Genomic DNA, 27092 nt, shown 5'->3' on the forward strand with positions numbered 1-27092 from the left:
AAAATTACAAGAAAGCCTGGTTCCTTGCACGCAAAATATACGTTTGCACATGCTGTACTTTCATATTAGATATTAACATGTGATCCTTTTGAAGAAATAATTAAGTAAAACTGACATGCACTGGATATGTAGTATAAAGTGGATTTTGTAGAGTCTATTTGCCTTTGCTGCTCAGACCATAGCAATGCCTTATGGGTGCTCTTGACATAATAATTGAACTGTCAGTTGATTGCTACTGATATACCCACTACTGTGCCTGTCTATTCACTACAAGGCACTTAAGTTAATTAGAGTCACCAGAATACCAAATGGGCATTGGCACTGTGCTTCTGATGTAAATGCCACTTTGCTGAGTGCCATTATGAAAAATATTTTCAGTGTTTATCAGATGTGGTATTATGAATAATAATAACATACAAAGTTTGTGGGCAATATTTTCATCGCGCGTTATTTTTTCTTGTTCGATTTCTGATGCGGCTATAAGAGTATACTGAATGCACTCATTGAAAATGTGTTCATTTGAGACAAAAAAAAAATGAATTACAGAATTAAATGAAAAACTTAACACCTCCAAATGAATGCATTAATATGTGCTTAAAGTTTTGAATGTAGTTTACAAACTCGGGAAGCTTACTGATAATAAGCTTCCCGATCTCCCACAGACTGTTAACGTGAAGGCGCCCACCTCCTCCAAGGCTGTTCACCTGATTCCTATGAATTTTTTTCATTAACCAGTGACTATGACAAACAAGCAGAGGGAAGTAAACATGTGATAATGGTGTGGCTCATTAATAAGTAAGTGGCAAGCGATAAACAAGTGAAGGAGTTTGAGCAAAGTGAACAATGTTTTCCTATTGTTAATGGCCTTGGAGCTCGCCAAGTACAGAAGAGCTCCAAGAGCTATAGCTTTATAACTCTGGAGTGAATAGTGTTTGTCTGTGAATGCTTATTCAGACGTATATATACCTAAACCGCATCTTATTCTATCACAGTGTGTGAGGAAGTGTTGGAGGAAGTGGGGAAATGAGAAGAAAGACAATAACAACAAAAGATGAGGATTTATTAAGGCATATAGGACCTGTAGCCATAATAGAAAATGCTTAATATTGCCTTCAGAACTGCTTTAATTGTTTGTGGCATAAAGAGAAAGTGCCAGAAACATTCTTCAGAGATTTGGGTCCATATTGACATGATAGCATCACACAGTTGCTGCAGATTTTTCAGCTGCATGTTCATAATGTAATCTCTCGTTCCTTCACATCCCAAAAGTGCTCTATTGGATTGAGATCTGATAGCTGTGGAGGCCATTTTACTTCAGAGAACTCATTGTCATAATTGAGAAATCAATTTGAGATGATTTGAGCTTTGTGACATGGTGTGTTATCACCTCAGGAAACAGGTACGCTGTGCTCACAAAGGGATGGGCATGGTCAGCAACAATACTCAGGTAGGCTGTGCCATTCAAACGATGCTCAGTTGGTCCTAAGGGGCCTAAAGTGTGCCAAGACCATATCCCTCACAGGAATTTATCCATATTTTCATCTTGTCTATAACAAATCCTGAGCCAATCATCTGAATATCGCAGCCAAAACTGAAATTCACCAGTCAAGGTTCTTCCAATTTCCTATTGTCCAATTTTGGTGAGCCTGTCTTAGTTGACACGAGTGTGGTCTCGTGCTGCTGTAGTCCATCTGCTTCAAGGTTCGAAGCATTTTCTGCACAACTTGGTTGTATTACTGTTGCTCCTGTTTTTATGCTTATACTCATTTTGAACGTCAGCAGCTCCTGTTGAACATGTACTGTGTTGTTGCCATGTGATTTGTTCATTAGATATTTGTGTTAATAAGCAGCTGAATAGGTGTACCTAAAAAAGTAGCCAGTGAGTGTATATCTGAAGTAATGTACTGCCTGCATTGCTGTCACTTACTGTATGTTTTTGGTTATTGCACTAATGTTCATATCCATGCATTGTCCTTAAAAATGCATGCCAAACAGCTTTCATGTCAAACACAATTTCTGAAGTTAAATAAAAGGATGAGTGTCTGTACTCCCAGGACGCTTTGCCTCCATTTTCTACATTTTCTCAGGTCGAAGCCTAGACGGTAAAATGTGGCAAGACCCACAGCTTTTACAAGAAATCCTCATTCTTATAGTAGTGCTGCTCCTGAAATAAATGCTTTTGCTTTGTAGTTTGTGTTTGTGTTGGGTAATAAGAACAATTAAAATGCCTAAAAAGTGCAACGCAAGTTGATGTGGCAGCTGTGCTGGTCTAGCAGTTTTCCTCTAAGTGGGTGAAGGCTCACAGCACCTAGTAATCCTTTTCCTGTGCATAATCATGAGGATGTATTCACACTTAGCTGCAGCATAGTACAATAAAGAGCCCAAGATGCACTATCGTGCATGGAAACACACCTATGGAGTTTAATTCTTCTGAGTACTCCCAATCTTTACCCTACCTACACAGCCAAATTACAATCCTAAAGCAGCTCTCTGTTTGCAAAAAGCGTAGGCCACAGGGTCTTCACCTTTCAAACATGTCCTCACATTCTAACTTTAAGTATCATTTTGATCTTCACAAAGAGAATATAGTACACATTCTACTTTCTCCTCTGTCACAGTTATTGGAAGATCAAACTTGTACAGTAGGGCTTAATGTCACTTTGTCTTTTTCAACTTGTTCTTTCTTTCCCTCAGAGATCAAGCGTCCTACAGCTGTCAGAATCTGGAGAATACACTTCATGTCACTGAGTTCTGGCTAATAATTCAGCTTCTTTGACTGAAGATGAGTCATGAGCTGTGCAGAACAAATAAAGTTCATGAAGACAGTGAACCCTTCTTTTTTTTTTAAGTTTCATCCACCGTTATAGGTTATATAAGCTTGTGACTCTATGCAGACTCGTAGTAATTTTCACCTATATAAAGGGTGTAAACTAATTAGGTGATTTATATGATATGTTATGCCAGTAACTTATCTTGAAGGACATCTTCTCTTTACTTCACTGCTGAAATATGTGAATCAAAGGATGACGCTGTTATACATCTTAGATGTAACTGGGACTCCCAAAAGCTCCCAAAAGCCCTCAGTCCTGGTGCTACTGGATCTAAGCGCAGCCTTTGATACAGTAGACCACGCTATTCTTTTAAACAGACTGAAACACATGGTGGGCCTCTCTGGTGCTGTACACAACTGGTTCACTTCCTATCTTTCAGACAGAACTTTTATGGTGTGTATGGATACATGCTCCTCTAAGATCCATAAAATGACATGTGGTGTGCCTCAAGGGTCGGTTTTAGGCCCTGTACTTTTTAATTTGTATATGCTCCCTCTTGGCAGTGTCATCAGGAGGCATGGAGTGAACTTCCACAGTTACGCTGATGACACTCAGCTGTACATCTCCGTGTCTCCTGATGACACCAGACCAATGGATGCCCTTTTTAACTGTATTTTAGATATAAGATCTTGGATGGCAGAAAACTTTTTACAGCTTAACCAGGACAAAACTGAAGTTTTAATCACCGGTCCTGAGGCTCAGAGAGAGAAACTTGTCTAAATTACAGGCATTTTCACTATGCCCTTCGCTACAAGTGAAAAACCTGGGTGTTATTTTTGACTCTGAGCTTGGTTTTATCCCACATATTAAACATGTAACCAAAATTGGATTTTATCATCTAAAAAATATAGCCAGAGTCCGCCCTATTCTCTCTCGGGCCAACACGGAGATGCTGATGCATGCTTTTATTACCAGTCGCATTGATTACTTTAATGCCCTGCTCTCTGGTCTCCCCAAAAAGAATATTTCACCCTTACAACTTTTACAAAACTCTGCAGCTCGTGTGCTGACGAAGACCAGAGGGCGGGCCCACATTACACCGGTTTTAGAATTGCTGCATTGGCTCCCCGTGTGTTTCAGGATCGATTTTAAAGTTCTTTTATTGGTTTTTAAATGTCTTAATGGTCTTGGGCCTTCTTATCTCTCAGATTTGCTTTTACCATATGAACCCTCGCGGACCTTGAGGTCCTCTGGTACTGGCCTTTTGATTGTTCCCAAAGTCAGGACACATACTCACGGAGAGGCAGCTTTTCAATGGTATGGTCCTCATCTGTGGAACAGCCTGCCGGAGGAGCTCAGGGCTGCAGAGAACGTACATGTTTTTAAGAACAGGCTCAAGACCCACCTTTTTAATTTAGCTTTCACCTAACGTTTATTTATTTTATGCTTATTTATTCTATCCTGTTATTCTATTTATATTATTAATTTAGGTTTTACCTAATATTTATTGATTTTATTCTTATTCATTTTTTATCTTCAAATCAAATCAAATCAAATCACTTTTATTGTCACATCACATGCGCAGGTACACTGGTACAGTACATGTGAGTGAAATTCTTGTGTGCGAGCTTCACAAGCAACAGAGTTGTGCAAAATACAATAACGTAAAACAAGCAAAATATAAAAATGGCTAATCTAAAAAGTAATAAATATATGTACAATATGTAAAGGTATATACATTACTGAATGTGTATACTAAATATGTTTTTCTACGTGTGTGTGTTTGAGTGTGTATATAGTATGTATATACATGTTTTACAAATGAAATAAAGTAAACAATAAAATAAGATATATAAAATATACAGAGGTTGGTATGTGCAAAACAGTGGTATTTATATACAGTATGGAGTGCATAATGTTGAAGTTCCAGTAGTGAGGGTGAGGTGTCTATGACGTGTTCAGCAGTCTGATGGCCTGATGGAAAAAGCTGTCTCTCAGTCTGCTGGTACGGGACCGGATGCTGCAGAACCTCCTTCCTGATGGAAGTAGTCTGAACAGTTTATGGCTGGGGTGACTGGAGTCCTTGATGATCCTCCCCGCTTTCCTCAGGCACCGCTTCCTGTAGATGTCTTGGAGGGAGGGAAGCTCACCTCCAATTATCCGTTCAGAGCACCGCACTACTCTCTGGAGAGCTTTGCGGTTGTGAGCGGTGCTGTTGCCGTACCAGGTGGTGATGCATCCAGTGAGGATGCTCTCAATGGCACAGCAATAGAAGGTCCTGAGGATGCGGGGGCTCATGCCGAATCTTTTCAGTCTCCTGAGAAAGAAGAGGCGCTGCTGCGCCTTCTTCACTGTTTTTTTTATGTGTACTGACCACGTAAGATCCTCAGCCAGATGTACACCAAGGAAGCGGAAGCTGCTCACTCTCTCCACAGCGGCGCCGTTGATGGTGATGGGGGTGTGTACTCCTCTGCACCTCCGGAAGTCCACTATCAACTCCTTTGTCTTTGCGACGTTGAGGGTGAGATGGTTGTCTTGACACCAGTGGGTCAGGGCGCTGACCTCCTCCCTGTAGGCCGTCTCATCACCGTTGGTAATAAGACCCACCACTGTAGTGTCGTCCGCAAACTTCACAATGATGTTGGAGTTTCTAGTGGCCGTGCAGTCGTAGGTGTAGAGTGAGTACAGGAGAGGGCTCAGTACACACCCCTGTGGAGCACCAGTGTTCAGTGTGATGGGGGATGAGGTGGTGCTGCCCAGTCTGACCACTTGGCGTCTGTCAGACAGGAAGTTAAGGATCCAGCTGCAGAGGGAGCTGCTCAGTCCTAGATCCTGCAGTTTCCTGTCCAGCTTCGAGGGAACGATGGTGTTGAATGCTGAGCTGTAATCTACAAACAGCATTCTCACATACGTGTCTCTCTTCTCCAGGTGTGACAGGGCAGCATGGAGTGTCAGGGCTATGGCATCATCAGTGGACCTGTTGTGGCGGTATGCGAACTGTAGAGGGTCCAGTGAGTCGGGTAGTGCAGAGCAGATGAAGTTCCTGACCAGCTTCTCGAAGCATTTGCTCACGATGGGGGTCAGGGCTACGGGTCGCCAGTCGTTCAATGAGGAGATGGTGGAGGATTTGGGTACAGGGACGATGGTGGCCATTTTGAAGCAGGCTGGGACTACAGACAGAGAGAGGGAAAGGTTGAAGATGTGTGTAAACACTCCAGCCAGCTGAGCCGCGCATGACTTGAGGACGCGGCCGGGAATCCCGTCCGGACCAGTAGCTTTGCGCGCGTTCACCCTCCTGAAGCACTTCCGCACATCCTCCTCAGACACAGTGTGCGCACTGACGTCATCCGCGGTGCGCACACTGTCCGGTCTCATGGTGTTCGCTGTGTCGAATCTAGCGTAGAATACGTTTAGATCCTCACACAGAGAGGCCGTGGTCTGCGGTTTGCTGGTTTTCCCTCTAAAGTCTGTGATTGTGTTTAGTCCCTGCCACATACTCCGAGGGTTGTCAATCTGTTGCTCCACCCTGTCCCTGTACTCACGTTTGGCTGCTTTGATCGTCTTCCGGAGTTGGTAATGTGCGTGTTTGTAGTCCGATGTGTTCGCGGAGGCAAAAGCGGTGCTCCGTGCCGCCAGCGCCGTGCGAACATCTCCGTTAATCCAGGGTTTTTGATTTGGGAAGGATTTAACTGTTCTGGATGGGACGACATCTTCCACGCATTTTCTGATAAATCCGCAGACTGAGTCTGTGTACTCATCAATGTCTTTAGCAGCCACGTGAAACATTTCCCAGTCCGCGTGATCAAAACAGTCCCGCAGCGTAGACTCCGATTGGTCCGACCAACGGTGCACCGCCCTCAGGGTTGGAGCTTCCTGTTTCAGCTTCTGCCTGTAGGCGGGCAGGAGCAGGATGGAGCGGTGATCTGATTGGCCGAATGGGGCGCGGGGGAGGGCTTTGTATGCATCCCGGAAAGAGGTGTAGCAGTGGTCAAGAAGCCGGTCTCCACGAGTGTTGAAATGGATGTGTTGGTGTAGTTTTTGTGAGACTTTCTTCAGGTTACCCTTATTAAAGTCCCCGGTCGTGATAAACGCCGCCTCTGGGTGTGCGGTTTCCTCACTGCTGATCGCGCTGTACAGTTCCCTGAGTGCTCGGTCAGTGTCGGCTTGTGGGGGAATGTAAACAGCTGTAATAATCACTGCTGTGAATTCCCTCGGTAGCCAGAATGGCCGGCACTTAATCATCAGGTACTCCAGGTCCGGTGAGCAGAAGGATTTGACCGGGTGCACGTTCGCATAATCACACCAGCTGTTGTTGATCATGAAACATACACCACCGCCTCTGCTTTTCCCAGTAAGATCCTGTGACCTGTCCGCGTGGTGCACAGAGAACCCCGGTAGTTGTATTGCGGAGTCCGGTACCTTGTCCGATAGCCAGGTTTCTGTGAGGCAGATCACGCAGCAGTCCCGCATCTCTCGCTGGAATGAGATCCGTGCCCGAAGCTCGCACAGCTTGTTCTCCAGAGACTGCACATTAGCCAGTAATAAACTGGGTAACGGTGGTCTGTTAGTGCGCCGTCTCAGTCGAACCAGAACGCCAGATCTTCTCCCTCTGCGTCGGCGTTTGCGGCCTCCACGGGCCCAGAACAAAGGCGTCTCAGGTGAGATGAATGGGGGGTCTGCAAACGGAGGGTCCGTGTTGCAAAACTTGAACTCCGGAAAGTGATGAGAAAGTCCATCTTTTATGTCCAGTAAGGTTTGTCGGTCGTACACAAGGAGACATGTGCTACTCGTGAAAAAATAAAGAAAAAGTAAAATTAAACACAAAAAACAGCTGTTGCTTGGGGGAGCTCGCGACGAGGCTGCCATACTCGGCGCCATCTTGCCATCTTACTCTATTTATATTTATATTGTATCCCGTTCTTATTTATTTTATCTTTTTACCCTGTATATATCCTTATTGGGTCATATCGCCAGTGTTTCCTCGGAGGGGGCTCTCTGCACTGGGGCTGTGATTGACCATGGCTGCTGGGGCTCTGGGTCCTCTCAGTCTGGCTGGGGGGCTTCTTTGCCTCCCTCCTGCTGTGTGCCCAGCCTGGAGGCTGCGGTCTGTGACCGGCTCCCGGTGCAGACGGCTCCCTGTGATAGTGTTTCCTCACTTGGCTCATGAATACCCAGTGTGTGTGTATGTGTGTGTGTGTGGGGGGGGGGGGGGGGGGGGAGAGAAAGAGAATGTGTGTATTCATGATCGTTTATGTTAATGAGAGTGTGGGGAGTGAGTTGGAGGGCGGGGTGGGGTGGGCTGCTTTTAACCATGTAAAGCACTTTGTGCTACATTTTTTTGTATGAAAAGTGCTTTATAAATAAAGATTGACTGATTGATGATACTTTTGTAATTAAATCGTGTAAAAAGATGAAAACCAACAACACATTCCTCAAGCTTCCCAGTGAGTCTCTCGCCCCCAAGGCCATTAATGCTCACTAGGCATGTAATTTCTTTTATTAATCAATTAAAAATACTTTAACTTCCTTTGTGCTGCTCAGCAAATCTTTTCTGAAACAGGAATAAATAGTAATATTTATTCACAACCATTTTTTGCTGTGTATTAAAACACACTAATCGGCACTTGTGTAACTTCATAGTGTCGGTGAGGTTGACTAAAGATGGACTGCCCTGCCAAAGTTCATGATAATGATAGAGCACGTAATGGTGTGGCTCTCAATTAAAAACAATTAAAACAGCTCTACTGACCAAAGGAATGAAGCATGTCAGAGTGTCTTCACAGTTAATACCTTTAGCTACTATTGTTTCATTAGTTTTGGCCTTTTCATTAACAACAACAACAAAAAAAAAATAGATAATGCATGTCTGACATTTTGCAATGAACTGGGAAAACTGAACACAAATATAATTGGTCTCATTGGTCTCATATTTACCCTAATGACTGCTTTTGAGTAAATGCTGCCTTTAGTCACGGCAATTCTTAGCTGTGTAATAATGCACACTTATCAGCATTTATGTACCATGATATTTTTGGTGAGGCTGAAAAAATAAAGACTGCCCTGCCAAAGTTCATACTCATATCCCCCTGATTGGCAAATGGTTACTGGAGGTTGCTGCCAGTTACTTGGTGAAACTGCTTGTTAAGAGGTAGATGGGGTTTCATCAAAAGGCTCACAGACAGCATGCAACACACCGACTTGTCCCTAAACACTTGCCGACTGTCTGTGAAGCCTGAAAGTTGAAAAGCGCGCAACAAAGCAGAATCAGATAATTCGATAGTGACCAAATAACAAGAAGGCTTTTGATGAGCTGTTCAACAACAGCTGGGGAAAAGACCATTTTACTTATCCAATGGTCTCTAGGCCTGTGCGACTAAGGCCTTAACTCAAGTTGATATTTTGACTCTACTAATTTGACAGTACTGCAGATATGGTGTTAGCTGGTTTCTGAGAACTTGAGTCTAAGATCAAATCCATAAAAGGCAAGACTATTCCTGAGTGCTGTACTGATGTCAGCAGCTATGATTGTTTTTAGAATTACAGAAGCATTTATAGACTTTATGTCCTCTTTCCCTCCATTTTTCAACCATTTTCTATGGTTTTACTGTCATTTCCTGTTTTTCTAAAATTCGTGTCATGTGAATGAATCTATATTTCTAACAACTTTAATATCTTTGTCCTGAAGTCTTATATTCTCTATTACTTACACATTCTTCGAGTATTTCTAAATAATTTTTATGGCAAGATGTCACCACGTGTCCTCTTTCCTCTTTGGTGTCGTATCACTCTCTTTCCCTTTGTCTGTTTCGATCTCTATTCTCTGTCTATTCACACTGAGATGGTGAAACAAACAGAGAAGAGGCTTTGATGTGGCTTCAATTCCCAGCCCCCCCCCCCCAAAAAAAAAAAACAAAAAAAAAAACAATCTTCATCCAAGCAAGTGCTTTAGCACCATTTAAGAATTATGAAAACTGATCAAGGCACACTACTGCGACTATAAAAGCAAAAACCAAAATGGATTTAAATTTGGCAATTTTTGCAAAGACAGTTGGATCTTCTCCCCTGTGTCAACCTTTCAACTTGAGTTTCAATTTTAGTAAAAGGAAATCAGAGAGAGCCAAATCTGCCAAGTAGGGTGGGTGGCAACCTGTAGATGCTTCACAAGGAGACAGCATCGAAGAGTATGGTCTGTTTTAGGTTCATAACCACCCCGTAAACTCTATCTAGACTAACCTGTTTACACGTGTGAACACCTGTCATTCACAAGTGTTCTTTCATGTAAACTGCACTTGCATGGGGTGGTGTAACAGGGAGCAGAAGGTTTGTTTCTTGTTGAAAATTCTGCAGAGGAAGAACAAGTACCCTTATGTGTACACAGACACACACACACACAAATATACAAACATGTGGGTAAACTCATCAAAGAGCTCGGAGACCTCCGAGTCTACAAGCTTAGAAGACGGAACACAGACCACTGACAGGGAAAAGAGCTTTGTTGTATTTACATGCGCTGCAGGGTTGGTTAGAGACATCCTGGCTTCCACTGAGCATTCTCAAATTTTAAAAATAAGTGTCTGCTTTTTTGATGGATTTTCAAAATCCAAAAACACTCTCAAGCACCATCCAGAGCCTAATACACTGACAGAAAAGAAATGCTGCTTTTGTTTGAACACATGGTGTTTAGGCGATTTTACAACTCTTAACCAAGATACAGGAGTGATGTGTTGTGACCTTGACTCAGCTGGTACAGTGGAGCTATACAAAGTGATTACACTGGGCAAGCTCCAAGGTTTGACACTGCGAATATGAAGCAGTGTTGGCAGACAAGACCATGTGTGCAACGTCAATAACAGATAAAGGGTAAAAAAAAAACAAAAAAAACACTCCCAACCCTCTATTGACACATGAAAAAATTAAACAAATTAATAAACAAATGCAAATGTTCTTCTAATCTGTATCCTACAGCCACACCGAAACAATCATGGATGCATCCAAGGAATGCCAAATATAAATAAACTAAAATGAAATAGGAGCAAATGGTGGAACAAAATGCACTGCGTGAATAATTAAAACTCTTAAAGGACACATATTAGGCTTTTGATTTGTCTCGGAATCTGAACACTGAATCCCCAGAACATGCTTAAATTTTTAAATCCATGGAACATGCTTCACTTATTCTGAAAGATCCATGACAGAAATAATAGATCACAAATTGCACCGCAGGTTACAGGAGTTAGCTGGACAAAAAACAGCCTCGATGTTGCAACATGACTGGCTGTGAGTACTCCAGAGGGCAGTCTCACATTATTCATGTAAGAATGAAGTATACATTTTAAGACTGAAGAATAAGCAAAACAAAAAGTTTCGGTAAAATAACCATATTCTGCCAAACGACACTTAAATTCAACGACACTGTTGGCTGGTGTCATTAGTATTGTCCCCTGCCCCCCACCAAGATGGGTTGTGGCAGATGGCTGCCCCTCCCTGACTCTGGTTCTGCTCGAGGTTCTTTCCTGTTAAAAGGGAATTTTTTCTTCCCTCTGTCACCAAGTGCTTGGCGTATTCTCTTTATTATTGTAGGGTCATTGCCAAACAATACTAAGTGTTCTGTCGTGGTTTGGAACCATCTAAATAAAATGTAACTGAAATTGAATAGAATTGGTAATGCACACTTGCAGGTAGTTATTTATGTAAAATATAAAGATAATGAGGAATTTGAAGCTGATGAGGTGAGCTTGGAAACATTATTTGGGAAGGGCAAATAGAAATAGTCACAGCAATTTGTCCACATTTGACTTAAAATGATAAATGTTAACATTTATAATGTAAAAGAAGAAGGCAAGACAGCACCAAAATCACAAGGATACGCTCTCTGTGAACTACAAAGCTGTACATTTAATTTTATAGCAATCTATAATATCTCTACAGCATTTTTTAAAAATTAAACAATCTGGTTTTTGCCTTCAGACCTGCATCAGTTCTTTGGGGTACAAATTCAACACGGGGCTAGAAACATACCTCAGAGATTTTGGTCCATATTGACATGATAGCATCACACAGCTGCTCCAGATTTTTTCAGAGTCATGATGCAAAATTCCCGTTCCACCACATCCCAAAGGTGTTCTATTAAAATGAGATTTGGTGGCTATGGAGGCCATTTGAGTAAAGTGAACTCAATGTCAAATTCAAGAAACCAGTCTGACATAATTTAAGCTTTATGACATTGCATGTTATTCTGCTGGAATCAGCTATAAAAAATACCTACACTGCGTGTGAAGGGTATATGCTCAGTTGATATTAAGTGTCCCTAAGTGTGACAAGACATAAAAAAAAAACTATAAACCATTACACCACTACCAGTCTGAATCATTGCTACAAAGCTGGATGGCTCCATGCTTTCATGTTGTTTGCACCAAATCCTGACCCTGCCATCTGACAGGATCAGGATTTACTGAGGCTCATGACACTTTTCTTTGTTACATAGTCTTATTGAAGGCAATGCTAAAGTGTTAAGAGTTTGCTTTTTGCATATGTTAAAGAAAAGTAAAGGGCTCCTAACAGAGGGAATCAACTAGGAACCACAACATTGTGTAAAAAAATCCTACGACGAATCATTCAGTGACATTTCAAGACATACTTCTGAATGGAAGTGGTGGGCTGACTGGCTCAGTGAATGACACTGCCATCCTCATGCCAATAGCAAGGCCTAAAATTTCATCCAAGACTTGAAGCTGCATTCCTAACTTGCCTAATTGTTCTGTTGTCTCATATTCTTCTCAAACTTTATTCCGGTCTAAGGACTTCCCCTGAGAACGGTGTTGCATAGTCTTGCCTTAGGCTTAGAAAATAGCACAGCAGACTACTGGTTTGATGCTCTGGTGGAGTGTTACAACTCTATTTTTCTCAGAGAAATGTAATCATTTTTCACTGGAAGAAACTGACAGGCAATTCATCATTTATATATTGAATCTAATCAATCAGAGTGTCTTTATAATCAATTTTTAATCAAGACAGAAGCGGTCAAAAATATGTCACTGGCTTTACTCTGAGGACATTCTGACTCTGGGTGATTGATTAAGGTGTAGTTTTGATCATTTTGTTTTGAGGATGATGTAAAAAATTTGCTATGCAGATTTATTATCAGACATATGGTTATTTGTAAGTTCCTTAAAGGAAACAAACTCTTTAGTGTTTTTCTTAAATTTCAAATTATCATCACTCATTGTAAAGCACTGCAGAAAGAAATTTTAGGTTCTGCGTCTTCTACCTCTAGCTCTGTCTTAGAGCACACCGACACTTCAATGTCTAAAACAAAGCGCTCAGTTGACTTTGTTTTAGTTGATAATCTTGGATAAGGACAAGATGTCCATGTCAAATTTCACAGTAAAGTAAATGGTTAACCAACTGGTATCCATACTGTGCTATGCAATTATAATCAAAGTCACATTATTATTCTGTACATGCAATCCGCTATCTATCAAGGACATGCACTCACACATACAACAGTGCATGCATCAGGGAAGGTCTGGGGTTCAGTATCTTGCCCAAGGACACAACTGTGCCAGTGTCAACTTTGCCTCTCTTTTTCATCATTTATGCACATAAGATGGGCGGGCAAAACTGTAACAAAAAAAAAAAAAAAAAAAAAGATTACTTACCATCAGACCACCTCATGGCATCATCAAGTTGTGATGGCAGCCCTTTCCAGAGGTTGCTGTCCTTAGGGTAGCCCAGGTCCATTCGTCTCAGGTGGTCATCGTAGCGCCAATAGCGGTTGTCCTTAAAGAAGTAGGTTTTGTCGTTGTGTAGCCAAACAAAGGCAGCGTCCACACCCTCCAACGGTAGGCCAAAGTCACTGATGGGACGAGGGTAACCTTCCTCCACAATATTGTCTTTAAATACCCAGTATTTTAAACCTAAAGAAAGTTCAAAATAACGGGTTAAAACCTACTTACCATTATGATGTTTTATAAAGAAAAGACATCTGAAAGGATACATTTGAAAAGAAAATAATGAAAGGAAATAATTAAATAAAAAAAGACACACACATATGTTTTCTTGTGTTGTTTTTTTTGTCTTAACCACAGTGGTAGCTCAAAAGTTGTAGCTTGTTTATGTCCTTCTTTTCAATACTTTAAATGTCATTGCCTAACTCCTCTCCTACTCACATAGACTTATAAAATACACAATTTCCTTACAAATCCCACCTGCTCTCTTCCAATGTTTTTGATACTGTACCTTTAAAAAACACAATTTTGTGGTCCCCAGGCCTCTCGTATACTGCGTCCACGCTATCCAGATTGGTTGGGAGGCCCCGCCAGAAGCGATGGATCTGAGCAGGACGCAGAGACACCAGGTGCTTCTCTCTTGTTAGTCGCCAGAAGTACTTCCCTATGAAGAACAGGTTCAAAATAAGAGGAACAACACTATTACCGGTGTTGCTCTAAATGTCCTTCCAGACTTAATCATGTAAAGTGTACAAGAAACACAACAAGCAATGACCTACAAGTGACAAGGAGCAGCCCTAGTTTGAAAGGTTTGATATTTGTGGCAGGAAGACATAATACAATTATTAAAGGCTGCTAAGAGCTACAGATAAATCTAAATATTCTATTAATTATCTACAAACTTTCCATGTCTTTGATTTTAAAGTGTGACAACAAAAAACGAATTATATTAAAAAGTTCTATAGAAACATCGTTAAAATTCAGTAGACTTTACTAACACTGCTACTGCAGAAGGTATGCAAGTCTGTTTCTTGTTTCCATTGTCAGTGAGAGGCTAGGGGTCATTCCTCCAGAGGGCAAGCATGAAAGGGTGATGTAATTTTTATACTGAAGTCTCTCAGCAGGGCTCAACTGGCTCAGTCGGGTATCTACAGCTACCACCTCGCTCTCATTCTCTTTCCCTTTCTCACTTCTTTCATTTGACTCTTTCTCCACTGCTGCTCTTTTGGCTAATTTCTTTTTTCTTTTCTTTTTTGTTTTGTTTTGGTTTATTTTCCCTCCCCTCATAGCTCTGCAGCTTTGCATATCTCTTTCGCTGTTTGTGCTGTTGTACCTTTGAAAAAGAAGGCCTCTCCTCGTATCTGGGCCACTGCATCAAAGTGACTGGTGCATCTGTCTGGGGTATCTCGTGCCAGCCTGAGAGAGATGGGAAGAAAGTAAGAAGGAAAAAACAGCGTAAAATGAGCGATAACAAGGATCTGCTGGATTCTAAACTGGACATTTATAAAGCTTTAGACCTCTAACCACCACAGAAAATGTTGTATCTCGGTTCTAATGACTCACCTCTCATTTGCAAAAATTTCCTCAGTTGTGAAAAGTGAAAAAAAGTATTTGGCCGATTATATTGCTTAGCTTTTTACTGACATGCGTTGACACTTTCTGAGAAATTTTGCTCAAGCTGTTCCTGATATCCTCTCAGGTGCCTGTGCGTGAATCATTGAAACCATGCTAGAAGAAGTGAGGTAGCTATCAGGCTGACATGGTGAAATCCCTGGGTGCATTTATCCCCAAGGCTTTTAAGTGATTTAAATCACTGACGTGGCCTGCATGCCAATGATGAAGCCATTAGCACCACAGGGCTGAGAGTGAGAGCCTGCCAGGCCTTATATTACCAACAAAGGTCTCTATTCAGAACTCTATTAGCGCTACACCACAGTGTAGTGGTCAGTATCGGTGCCCTTGTCAGGCCTAATCTAGCTTTTTCCACACATCATGACCTGACCAAGGCAGCAGGAAACAATTAATGAAGCTAGTGGACGTCTGAAACTGGCGAGCAAACGCTGCTAAATATTCATCCGTGGTGTTTTAGCATTACCTCACCGTGTGTAGTTGTATTTGTACCTCCACCCATCTGAAACTAACTAAACTCTGTAGACCTTCAGACTAAAGTTTCTTCAGGTTTGTTTTGTTTTTGGGGGCTACCCCAGGCTGGGGTTGAGTGGTTAGGTTGTGTGTGTGATGTGTGTGAGAGAGTATATGTACTCTCAAAATGCATAAATGGACAAAATGCAGTCTAAATAAGCTTGATAACCTAAAGAAACTACAGGTTGATAGCTGCCCAACTGTCTTCTGAGAATTGCTTAATTTGATGGGCAAGTTCCCATGCTCACTCTTGGCTAATTTGCTTTTTGGTACCTTACAAGTTCTATCAAGAAAATTTTTTTTACAATGAATGTAAGCCTGCATAGATTCATTACACTGCGTCTCAGTGGAAGTAACAAAAACCTGATACAATTATAAAACAATCACAAGGCAATTATGTACAAGGAATCATCCCAAAAACTGAAATCTCTTTGTAATGTGATTCAATCCAGTGAAATAAAACGAATGAATACCACCTGCATGAGGCCTGTGGATGTAAATTCATTTATTGTCATAACTTTAATATCACCATTTTTCACAACTATGTAAATAGACAGAATGCACATTGAGAAAATGGTTTATTTGCTTCTGCTGAGGCTTGTTTTCACTTTTTCGCTAATCAAAAAGCATTTCACTGAGTTGTGTCCTGAGATGAACTGTGCTTTGAGTTTTATTGACACAGACCCTCTGGCCATCATGCCTGCTTAACTAAATTTATGAAATTAAGATGAAATGAATACTGAAATTGGCTTTCCTCCTTCCAAACAATGCAGCTAATTTAGGTAAAAGAGACCTTAAAACAACTACTAAGGAATTAATCAAGTGATTTTTATGGACTGCATTATTATTAAAGTACCAGATCTATTTCTGTTGCATTTAAAAGATAACAGATACCTTTTATACTTCTACTTACATGACCGTGGACCTGTTTTCAGGAAGATCTAGCAGGACAGGAGGCTCGGCTGTCTGAGACGAACTGCCTGGTTGATTTGTGTGGGACACTGAGTCTCTAACACCTGGGAAAAGAAGACAAACATATATAATAACAACAAATCCCCTATACTATTTTTGATAATTTATTTAGTTTCTTTTGTTCTCCGTTTGTGTCTTACATTTCATATGACACATTTTCAGTCCCATTGCCACAGGATCATAATGGCTTAATGCCATGGTGACCATATTTTGACTTCCAAAAAAGAGGACACTTGCACCAGTCATGAAGAACTTTAATAAAACTGTTTACTTAAAGAAAACTTTAACGTATTTAAACTATGCCTTCTCTGTGCAGTTAATGAATGGTGAAATAAAAAATGTCATATAGGCTTTTACAAGTCAGCAAGTGCAAAAAAAGAGGATGGTTGGTCACCCTAATAATGCCAATAATTTGGCATTAACATCAGCACAAAATTGTGCACCGGGAACTTCGTGGCATGGGTTTCCGAGCACTTCCTGTGGGATTTATATATAAGGTGGTCCGGTACTTTTGTCTGTGCAAGTGTCTGCAGGGATAGACAATTAGATAGACAAGAAGATTCATCACTCAAAGTGAATTAAAACTGCCCTGAGGGCAACCTATGTGGTCTCATACTATTTTAGAGGACAGTTTAAAATTCTAAGATGTAGAAAAAGAATAGAGCCCTTGAGTTCAGTTTGCACTACTGAACTCTATGCCATCAGCTTGATGGTTGCAGCTCTTACTGCAGTACAGAATGTGGATCACAATGGATTTTCTCTGCTTGTTCCAGTACACATAGGTAGAACACAGTCTGAACAAAACGGGTTAGCTTTGATTTTAATGACAGAAAAAAGTTGCCAAATCATTCAACAATGGTAGGAGTCAAAAATATGTATGACTAATATAAATATGTGAGGTTACAGTGCTATCAGTGCGGACAGAAAGATATTTGTAGGACTGGTCATTGGTTGGTTAGGAATAACCACGGGGGTTGTGATCACCAACATTTTTTTGGATCCAAAATCATCTCAAAATGAGGTGCTTTGATAATTTCCACGTGTCACAATATTCCCCTTCAGCAGGATTCAGCAATTCAAATCACACGCCACCATTATTTATCCCTGCACTTGACTGTGTTTTTCTAAAAGTCATCATTTTCTTTCTTTCTTCTCTCACTGTCACTTCCTGGATCAGGGAAAGGTTTGATGAAGTCACATGGCATAATGAGGTCCAATTAACTCCATCCATGTTTTCATTAAATCAATAACCTTGCTCTGCAGAGCTCATAAATTGGTGCCCCCTGCATGAGATGAGGCTGCTGTATCTTCAGTCTCCTGAGCTGTCACAGCCACTAGTGCACTGCGAGACAAACATAATTACAGCCAAGGATCATGACTCATGGCCAGCAGAGAAGGATTCTATGAATGTATATACGGGTCGGAGACTTCACAGCATTGATCATGTTTGACACTGCTTGTTACTAATGATGATTCATCAGGTAAGCAGATAATTTTGTGAGTATTTACTGCAGCACATATTTCATATTAATGATGGGAAAAAACAAAACTATATTTCCAGTAAAGAGGCTTAGCCAGGAGCATAAAATTGTTCAGTATAATTATGGAAATACACGAAACAGCTGACTGTAATAGGAAAAATAAATTAAGCAGTTCTGATTTAGGTCATATAGTGTTACAGTACTGTGCAAAGGTTTTGAGCCACCCCTCATTTCTTTATGTTTTGCCAGGAAATGGGAAATAGGTGCAGTGACCTACTGAAACGTGCAAATAAGCACCAACAACAGGTGCAGATGCAGGTCCTGTGTCAGGTCTTTGCTGGCTTTTTCCTTATTTTTAGGACATGACAGTGCAATTCATTTGGTATAGATAGTTTTTTAGGCCTGCTACTTCAACTTTTTTATATGTGCAATGTGTTGTTAAAGACACACTGCACACTGTGCTGACACATGTCAAGTTCTCAGCTAATTCTAATCACCTTGTTGATGCAAAAATACCATTTTATGCCTGTCGAAATGTTGTCTCTTGTGTGTAACCGGGTCACAAATTACATATTGTTATAATTACACAAAATGTGTTCTAAACTCCAAACTGTTCTTTTAGGATCCCCAAGCCTGTAGGTATCTTCATTATCAGTGAGAGCCCCTCCTCATCCTTTTCTTCTTCTTTGGTGCAACCCTATAAATTTGGGGTACCCCTTTTTGGTCTCTCCCCTTTCTACAATTCCCCTGTGGGAGAGGTTGGTATCATTTATTGTCCAACACTAATTATATCTTTATCCACCCTGCCACCCTGATTTTTCTAATTGTGTGTTTTAGTTTATTATTGGCATCATTATGCCTGTCTTTACTTGTTGTTATGATCCTTTTCATAGTTACACAGCCAGTTTGCTTTTATGCCTTAACATCACACTCCCCATTACTACTACTATGAAACAAAGAATACAAATGTTTATGAAGTTGTGCTTTTCAGTAACACCTGAGGCAGATTCAATAAATGGAAATTTGTTAGGAATCAAAGTAATTTACTTTTCTGGCTCATCTCCCTGACACACACACACACACACACACACACACACACACACACACACACACACACACACACACACACACACGGGCGCCTTCTACATACCGTAAAGCTGCCAAACTCTGACTTTGTCTTCATAGGGTAGATCATATTTTAGAGGGTCTCCAACAGGGCCCTGGTAGTATGGTCTCATGATGGACTCCATTGCAGAGGTGTGTACCAGACCGATGGCATGACCAAACTCATGGACTGCGACTGCAAACAGATCCATGCCGTGAGAGTCTGAAAGAGACAGAAAAGAGATTACACAAAAAATGAAAGTAAGCGCACTGTTAAAAGTCTCGCTTAGTGAAACATAAAGAAGAAAAAGCAAACCTCTTTAGAAATGCACTCTAAAGGTCAAAGGTCACTATACACAACACAAGTAATGCTCTGTAAAATTGCTACTATTATGACTATAGTTCCTGTATTTGGTGCTTGGTTATAGCCATTATTTAAGACAGGTATACCAATGATGGACACATTGCATCTCAATCTGTAAAATAATATACAAACCACGTTTTTCTATATGTAAGAACTCGCTTTATAGAGCTCAAATTATTAGTTAATTTTTGTAACAGTTGACTAAAATAATAATAGACCACTCCAATTTGTTTTTCAAGTACATTTGTGGTTCATGTTTATCCAGTGTAAGAATTTACTGCTGCTTTGCATATGATTTTATGACAAGATAATCAATTAATCAAAAAAAATATGGGTTCAATACACAGAAATAATACAAAATTACATTAGTTGCAGCTCTATATTTATCATAGAGAATCACAGCAGGCCATGTGTAATGTCACAGCTTGCAGATTGCTATAAAGAAGTAGTTCTAGGTCTTCAGCTGCAGACACTGATCATGTGTAAATGGATAATCTGCTTCTTCCTCCGTGGCCAACAGTCTGTTTTGATTGGTCACACATGTTCAATTAGCATTAGCATTCAGTGACAGAAAAGGTGGCATGAAAGACTTTTTGGTAAATTGCTTTGGAGAGATCCACAGCGACGGTCGCCAATGTGACCTTTCTGCTATGGGTCTGCGCCCTTAATTGACCCTTTTCTTTTTTTTTGTCCAACTTGTGGTGCAAATTGAGAGGCATGACAGACAGCTCAGGAAGCTCTGAGTGTTGTAGGTGTGTGGTATAGTGAGATAACTATGGTAATACTGCCTGAGTCCCTGAGCCGCCAATCAAAATCTTAGTGCGGAAAGACACCTAAAGAGGCTGCAGGCTATTAAAGCACCTTCCCTCCATCTTCAGCTAAAACATAAAAAGAAAAATCCTCCCAAACCCCTTGTCTGACTCTGTGAAGCAAGACAGAACCCGGGGCTTGGAGATTTAGATTTCCAAAAATATGAAGAGGTACCGTGTCAAACCAAGCTAGCTCAGAGTTCCTTGGTGGCTATGTGCGCAAGTCTGCATTCAGTAAACCATAGGTCGGCCACGGCCTGGGACACGCACTCGTGCTTACAGTATTCACCTGGGGTGGTTAGGAGGCAAATGCCAACTCTAATCTACAGAAGCACATGTTGCAGGTGAACAATAGGAAGGAAAGAAAGGGAGAGAGAGTGAGGGAGAAAGGGAGAACAGGGACTTAGAGCACAGTATGTACCATGTCATCGCATTTAAGGTCCACGTGAAGCAGACATAATAGACATAATGACTGAGGACAGAGTCAGAGAGGCAAGGATTGTGTGAATGCACCAAATTCTTTTAGAAAAGCAGAGACTGAGACACATGGAGAGAGAGAGAGAGAGAGAGAGTAGACTTCAGTGTGGCTCTTCAGACTGTTACATTCTTAGGGATTCAATCTTTGTTCTTCCAGATTCACCACTGACCCATTCAGCAGCTTTTTTATCAGTCCAAATGCTTTCATGGCATGGAGCTGAGAATAGAAATTAATAGCTTCATTTGGTAGACCTTTCAACCCTCTCCTGACTGTCAGTTCTCCAGTCCACAAAGATGAGGATCACAGGACTCTGTTGCTTTGATCTTGGTCAAGAAGACTCATAAAAAAACATTACAGCTCCTTAGTGGATGCCCTAAAGTCAGCCTATGTCAATAGCATGAATATCTATAATCAGTACTTCCTGCTGTCTTTGCAACTAGTCACAAATTCCTCACTCAAGATTTAGTAATTAAGCTAATTTTAATCTTTTGATGACCAAAAATAGCTTGTAATAACTCAATCAGTGTCACTCATAGCATAAATACAACTATTTGTAACTGGACTATATGAATGCACATAGGAGACGTGTTTGCCACAAAACAGTATGCAGTTTTAGGGTTAGCATAAAATACTCAGTGCTATTCTAGCTGGGTTTACTTTAATAAAATCCTCTTCCCATCTTTTGCTAATTTAAACACGGTGAAGCTTATGCATAAGTTCAGTAATGAAAACGTGTAATCACTCACCTGCCTGCTTTCCTGGTTGTTCGACTGCTAGTCTGTTCTTTACATCACTTCCACTTTCCCACACTGTCAAAGTCAATACCGACATCATTACTCTAGCCCAATCATCCTCTTGCCCGCCTTCAGCGAGCCAATCAGCCTCCAACAAGTGTGCTTTAAATCTCAGTGCTCTTCTGTCACTATGAAAAGAATAATCTTAGAGATTCATTAATTTCTGTATCACAATAAATGTTATCTTTAAATACAGTTGACAATGTTTCCCCATAACTTCACCATTTTATTAAGTGTCAGGTCAGTCTTTAGAGTTCAAACTGATTAGTTACATCTGGAAGTTGTGAAACAACTTCTTTTTGGAAAAGAACTAACTCATGTGTTAGCTACCTGTAACTAGTTGTTAACATCAACACAAATATCTAATCAGCACACACACAGCAACTCGATGCATGTCGACATGCAGACACAGTCAAGATGACTTGCTGAAGTTCAAAGAGAACAAGGTGATTTAGGGAAGAAAGGCAATTTAAGTGACTTTGACTGTGGCATGGTTATTGGTGCCAGACAGGCTGGTCTGAATAGTTCAGAAAGTGCTGATCTACTGGGATTTTTCCACAGAGCCATTGTAGGGTTTACAAAAAAGAGAAAACATCCAGTGCGTTGCAGTTCTCCAGATGAAAATGCCTCGTTGATGCCAGAGGTGACAGGACAATGGCCAGGCTGTTTTGAGCTGAAAGGCAACTCAAATAACAACTCATTAGAACCAAAGAAGGACAAAGAGCATCTCTGAATGCACGACATGCTGAACCTTGCAGCAGATGGGCTACAGCAGAGGAAGACCACTGGGTGCCACTCCTGTTAGCAAAGAACTGGAAACCGAGGTTACATTTCTCACAGGCTTTAAAAAAATTGAAAACTGGAAAAAAAAAGTTGAAGTCTTAATTATTGCTGTCACATTCAGATGGTAGGATCAGAATTTGGTGTAGACAAAGTAAAAGCGTGGCACACTTTGGGCCAATAGAAGCAGTTGAGCATTATTAAATGCTCCAGCCTGCCTGAGTACTGTTGCTGACCATGTTCATCCCTTTATGACCACAGTGTATCCATTTCCTTGTGGGTGATAAAGCACCATGTCACAAAGCTGTTTTGTTGAAAATGAAAATGACTTTGCTGGAGCAAAATGCCCTCCACAGCTACCAGATCTCAATCCAATAGAGCATCTTAGAGATGTGAAGGAACGAGAGATTTGCATGATGGATGTGCAGCTGACAAATCTGCAGCAACTTTGTGATGATATCATGTCAATATACACCAAAATCTCTGAGGAATGTTTCAATCTTGTTGAATCTGTGCCATGAAGAATTCTGAAGGCAAAAGGGGACCAAGCTGCAAAGTGTACCTAACAAAGTAGCATATCTGTATATGCCCCTCCCCCCTTAACACTTCCGTCATTTCCATGTTTTGCCTCGTGTTCTGTCAGTATGTTTTATTTCCCATCATTAAATTTCTAATATTGTGCTCCTAGGAAGTACAATCCTCTCTGAGGTTACTGACTTAATCACTAAAGAGGTTTTGCCAGGATGCACTTCATGCTCAGGACTTCCACACTGTCTGTAATGGTATTGGCTCACAGCCAAAATTCAGTCCACCCAGGCAAAATGCTACGCTTTCTCTTGTTTGGGCCACACCAGAAGAAAAAAAAATCTGTCTAGCAGAGGTCAGAACATTCACGTTCTTCCAAATATCTGCTGCTCCTCAAGCTGACATCCATCACTGTAATCAAAATCTATCCCCATCATTAAAGCAATTCCTTCTATGAAGCGACCATCATCCTGTTTAGTTTCCTTCAGTAATACATATTCTTTAGCACAAACAAATAAACAATCCTGCTAAATAATCAATACAAAATAATACGCCGCTGTTAAGGTCTCCTTCACACAGTGACATCACATTTAGCACAGAACACTGTAATCCCTTAATGACCTCCAATACGATCGGTGAGCCCTGAAAGCCCCGTCCACTGCTCCAGTTATTCAAACAGAGTTGTTAGTAACCAGACAAACTGAACACTCAGATAAGAGACACGACCACATGCAGTATTTTTACAGAATGAAACTCTTTCTCATGTGTTTTCCTTCTTCATATTGGTATGTTTTCTATGACACATTGAATTCTGATACAAATACATATATGAAGTGAAGCGGCTGCTTTAGACAAGATTTTTAGTTATATTTTGTTGACTCTAAAGGAAAAAAAAATAGTGCAATACAATACTCCAGTGGACAAAGTTTATAATTGCTGAACTCTTTCACACCATCCCACTGTTATGTGTACCTGTTCTAACTTTATTGTTTGTTTATTGTCTATGGATTTTGATCCTGTTTCTATTTCCTGGCGCTGAATTGTTCCGCAGCATTGTTTGGTGGGTTTTTTTCTATTTTCTTTTCAGTATTTTACTTCAGTAACATGTTATTGTCAACAAGCATCAGTCTGGAAATGTGGTGTGAAAACCAGGGCACAGATAAGGCACGCTGTAATGTAAAGAGAGGGTTTAAAGAAAAAAAAACTTTAAATTGCAGTTTCAAATAATGCTCTATGAATGTAATAGCACAATGTAGCCGAGACAGACTAGAGTTTGATATTTTCAGTGATTCTTTCATGTTTTCTGTTCTCTTGGAGCTTGTAAAGTATACACTTCCCCTCCTCTCTGCTGCCAACAAAACAATAGGAGGACAGGGAAAATAAAGTGTAACGATCATTGGAAAAGACACAACAAAAATAGGGTAACATGCCCAATATGCCAACCATTCCTCTCTCATACAGAAACGTAAACAGTACACAGAATGTATGCATGTATTCCCAACACACACACACACACACACAGAAAAAAAAATTGAATGTCATGAAAAATTCACCTGCCTAATGATGCTTTTGTTTTAGTCAGGGTAATCAGTTTGTAGAAGCAGATTGCTGGCTGAGTGATAATTAATACAAGCAATCTGCTGCCTGTCAAAGCAAAAACAGCACTTCCAGACCTCCGCTTATTTGATCTCACCGAGATTCCACCTCTCACGACTCCTAATGGATGCCAGAACCATCCATCTACACAGCAGGGGTGAACTGGCCTGTTAAATGTGGTGCTTAATTTCCACTATTCAGCAGCATCATACACATTAGGAATTGGCCTTAGCAGACCCAGATTTAGGGTCCCGCTGAGAACAATGCATCGGGAGATGGGGGAAAGGAATTAGCAAAGGCAATTACTCAGATACGGATTTGTCTGATAATGTTCATTTTTCTAAAGACGATTACATAGCTCCACAATCTGCTGAAGCGCCAACACTCATTTTTTACCTTGTGTGCTGACCTAACACGCTTAGATCTTCCCAAGGGATTACCACGCCTCTGAAAAAGTTGCTAAGAGCAACAATTTATGATTCTGATAGTTTTGCCTGTTGTCTTACAAGCAGACGGATATGTAGTTCAGCAGTGATACCGGCATCAGCTAAGCAATGCCTTGGAGACAAGCTAGGCAAGCTGATGATGCTAGAGCGGGATGCAAGATAGCAGCAAGGGGGAGACTGGCAGAGTGTGACGTGAAGAAATTAAGAGCTGTTTAATTAACTTTTTTCCCTGAGCCTCACAACATCAGCCTGGCAGCTTCAGTGTGTTAGAGAAGGCAATTTTAACAGCTAAACAAAACATTAAAATCTGGACGTGAGCTGAACTGTGCACCCAGCACCACAGAAGAAAAGAGAATTCATCGACTCTGACTTTCTTTGGGGAGCTGATTAGAGACATTCAGGAAGAGCTTCCTCTTTAGATGCTTAAAAAAAGTAGTTTGTTGCTTTACAGATGAAAAATCAGGAAAAAAGTATTCTTGATCAACTAACAAGTTGGGTTCCTAGAATCCACCCATATCTCACTCTGAAGGCCATTTTCTGTACACATTAATCCTCCGGTCTCTCTGAATTATTTATTACAGGCAAAAATCAACGGCATTCCCAACATTAGCACGTAAAATATGTTGTAATGCATATTATATATACATATATATATATATATATATATATATATATATATATATATATATATATATATATATATATATATATATATATATATATATATTTTTTTTTTTTTTTTTTACTGTTAACACCATTATGCTTTTTAACCAAATGGATAGTTTTTTGGAGGCAGGTTATGTAGTGAATTTGAGTCATAAAGGTGAGGTCCCACTGCTGACCTCTCCTCCTCCTGTTAACCAAACCTACATCTACGCAGCTGCTGATGCCTCTGCCATCATTCCACACACACATTCAAACACACGCTCAAGCCACACTACCAGCATCGTCTGCTTGCCTTGCAATTGCAACAGCCTGGTGGGAGGTCTAATTGGAGCAGATTGAGCTGCTGTCCTGCAACATATGGTTCGCAGCCCTGACAGCAGAAAACAAAGGAGGGACATCCACACAGGTCCTGGCCCCATCACAGACTCACCAGCTGGGTTAGACAGCCTCACACACCAATCAAATCACCATCTAAAGCCTCCAGGCTGAGGTCAAAATGCATCACGAGGGTGCTGAATCTTTTTGTTCTTCTTCTTTCTTGTGGACAACAGTTATGAGAATGAAAATATGTTAACCCAGCATTATGGGTGAAATAAAAAAAACACTCCAGTATCTAAGTTCAGATTTATGATGTATACGATTCAGTTCATGCTTTTATGCAAGTCTTGCCAATGAATACAGCTTAATAAATTTCATATGGAAGCACAGTTATAACCCTTGTTCTCCAAACAACTTTTACTCAGACTTCCAAAACATCACAATTTTAGCCTTTAGCATCAGTCGCAAGTGATCTGGGAAGAGTCATTATTCCCTAGCAACTGGTATTTGCCAGGGCGATGCCAACTGCTTTCTAGGCCTGTGTGGCCAGGGCCTTATTTCTTAATTCACAACTGCCGCAGTTAGTGTGGGTTTGTGGACCACACAATGTAATGTACTGTAATGTAATTCAGTGCAATTTTTTAAACAGTTTTAAATTTCCATTGTGAATGCTCAAAAAAAAAGCACTTTTGGACCAATGAGTATCTGAAGTTAGATACAATTTATCCACCATTATATAACAAGTCATCTGACAGGGGAAGATACACACTGCTAATGTGATCCTAAATGCGTTGGCCAATTTTTGTGCTTAAATCAACAACTGCTTTCAGCTCCCTAATGGGTTCAGAGGTGGGCATGTCATCATTTTTGACACTTATTATTCAGTCTAGAAGTTCACTCTCAGTATAAATGATGTGTAAACACACACTGAATTTTTGGACTCTCAAAAATCTGCCATGACATTTGGAGCTTCAGTACAGTTTCTTATTTGGTTTAATAATATACCAAACATAAGAGTATGTTTGCATTGTGTATCTTTGATGTTTAATGGAAAACCTGAACGCAATGTAAATGAGCAAGAGGTTATTTATGGAACAATTACAAACAATACTATCTAAA

At 40.7% G+C, this 27092-nt stretch overlaps 1 protein-coding gene across 1 annotated transcript in view; it reads right to left on the reverse strand.

Moving 5' to 3' along the window:
* Nucleotides 1-27092, reverse strand: part of LOC134632126 (matrix metalloproteinase-17-like) — an 87628-nt gene that overhangs the window by 3439 nt on the left and 57097 nt on the right. The window contains exons 5-9 of the mRNA XM_063480724.1: nucleotides 19244-19420; nucleotides 16554-16656; nucleotides 14832-14914; nucleotides 14010-14162; nucleotides 13430-13687 (exon numbers count right to left, since the gene is read on the reverse strand). Of these exons, the coding sequence (XP_063336794.1) occupies nucleotides 13430-13687; nucleotides 14010-14162; nucleotides 14832-14914; nucleotides 16554-16656; nucleotides 19244-19420 (774 nt within the window). The remainder of the gene's footprint in view (nucleotides 1-13429; nucleotides 13688-14009; nucleotides 14163-14831; nucleotides 14915-16553; nucleotides 16657-19243; nucleotides 19421-27092) is intronic.

This window comes from Pelmatolapia mariae, linkage group LG7 (genome assembly GCF_036321145.2).
Source record: "Pelmatolapia mariae isolate MD_Pm_ZW linkage group LG7, Pm_UMD_F_2, whole genome shotgun sequence".
In the NCBI taxonomy this organism is placed as follows: Eukaryota; Metazoa; Chordata; class Actinopteri; order Cichliformes; family Cichlidae; genus Pelmatolapia; species Pelmatolapia mariae.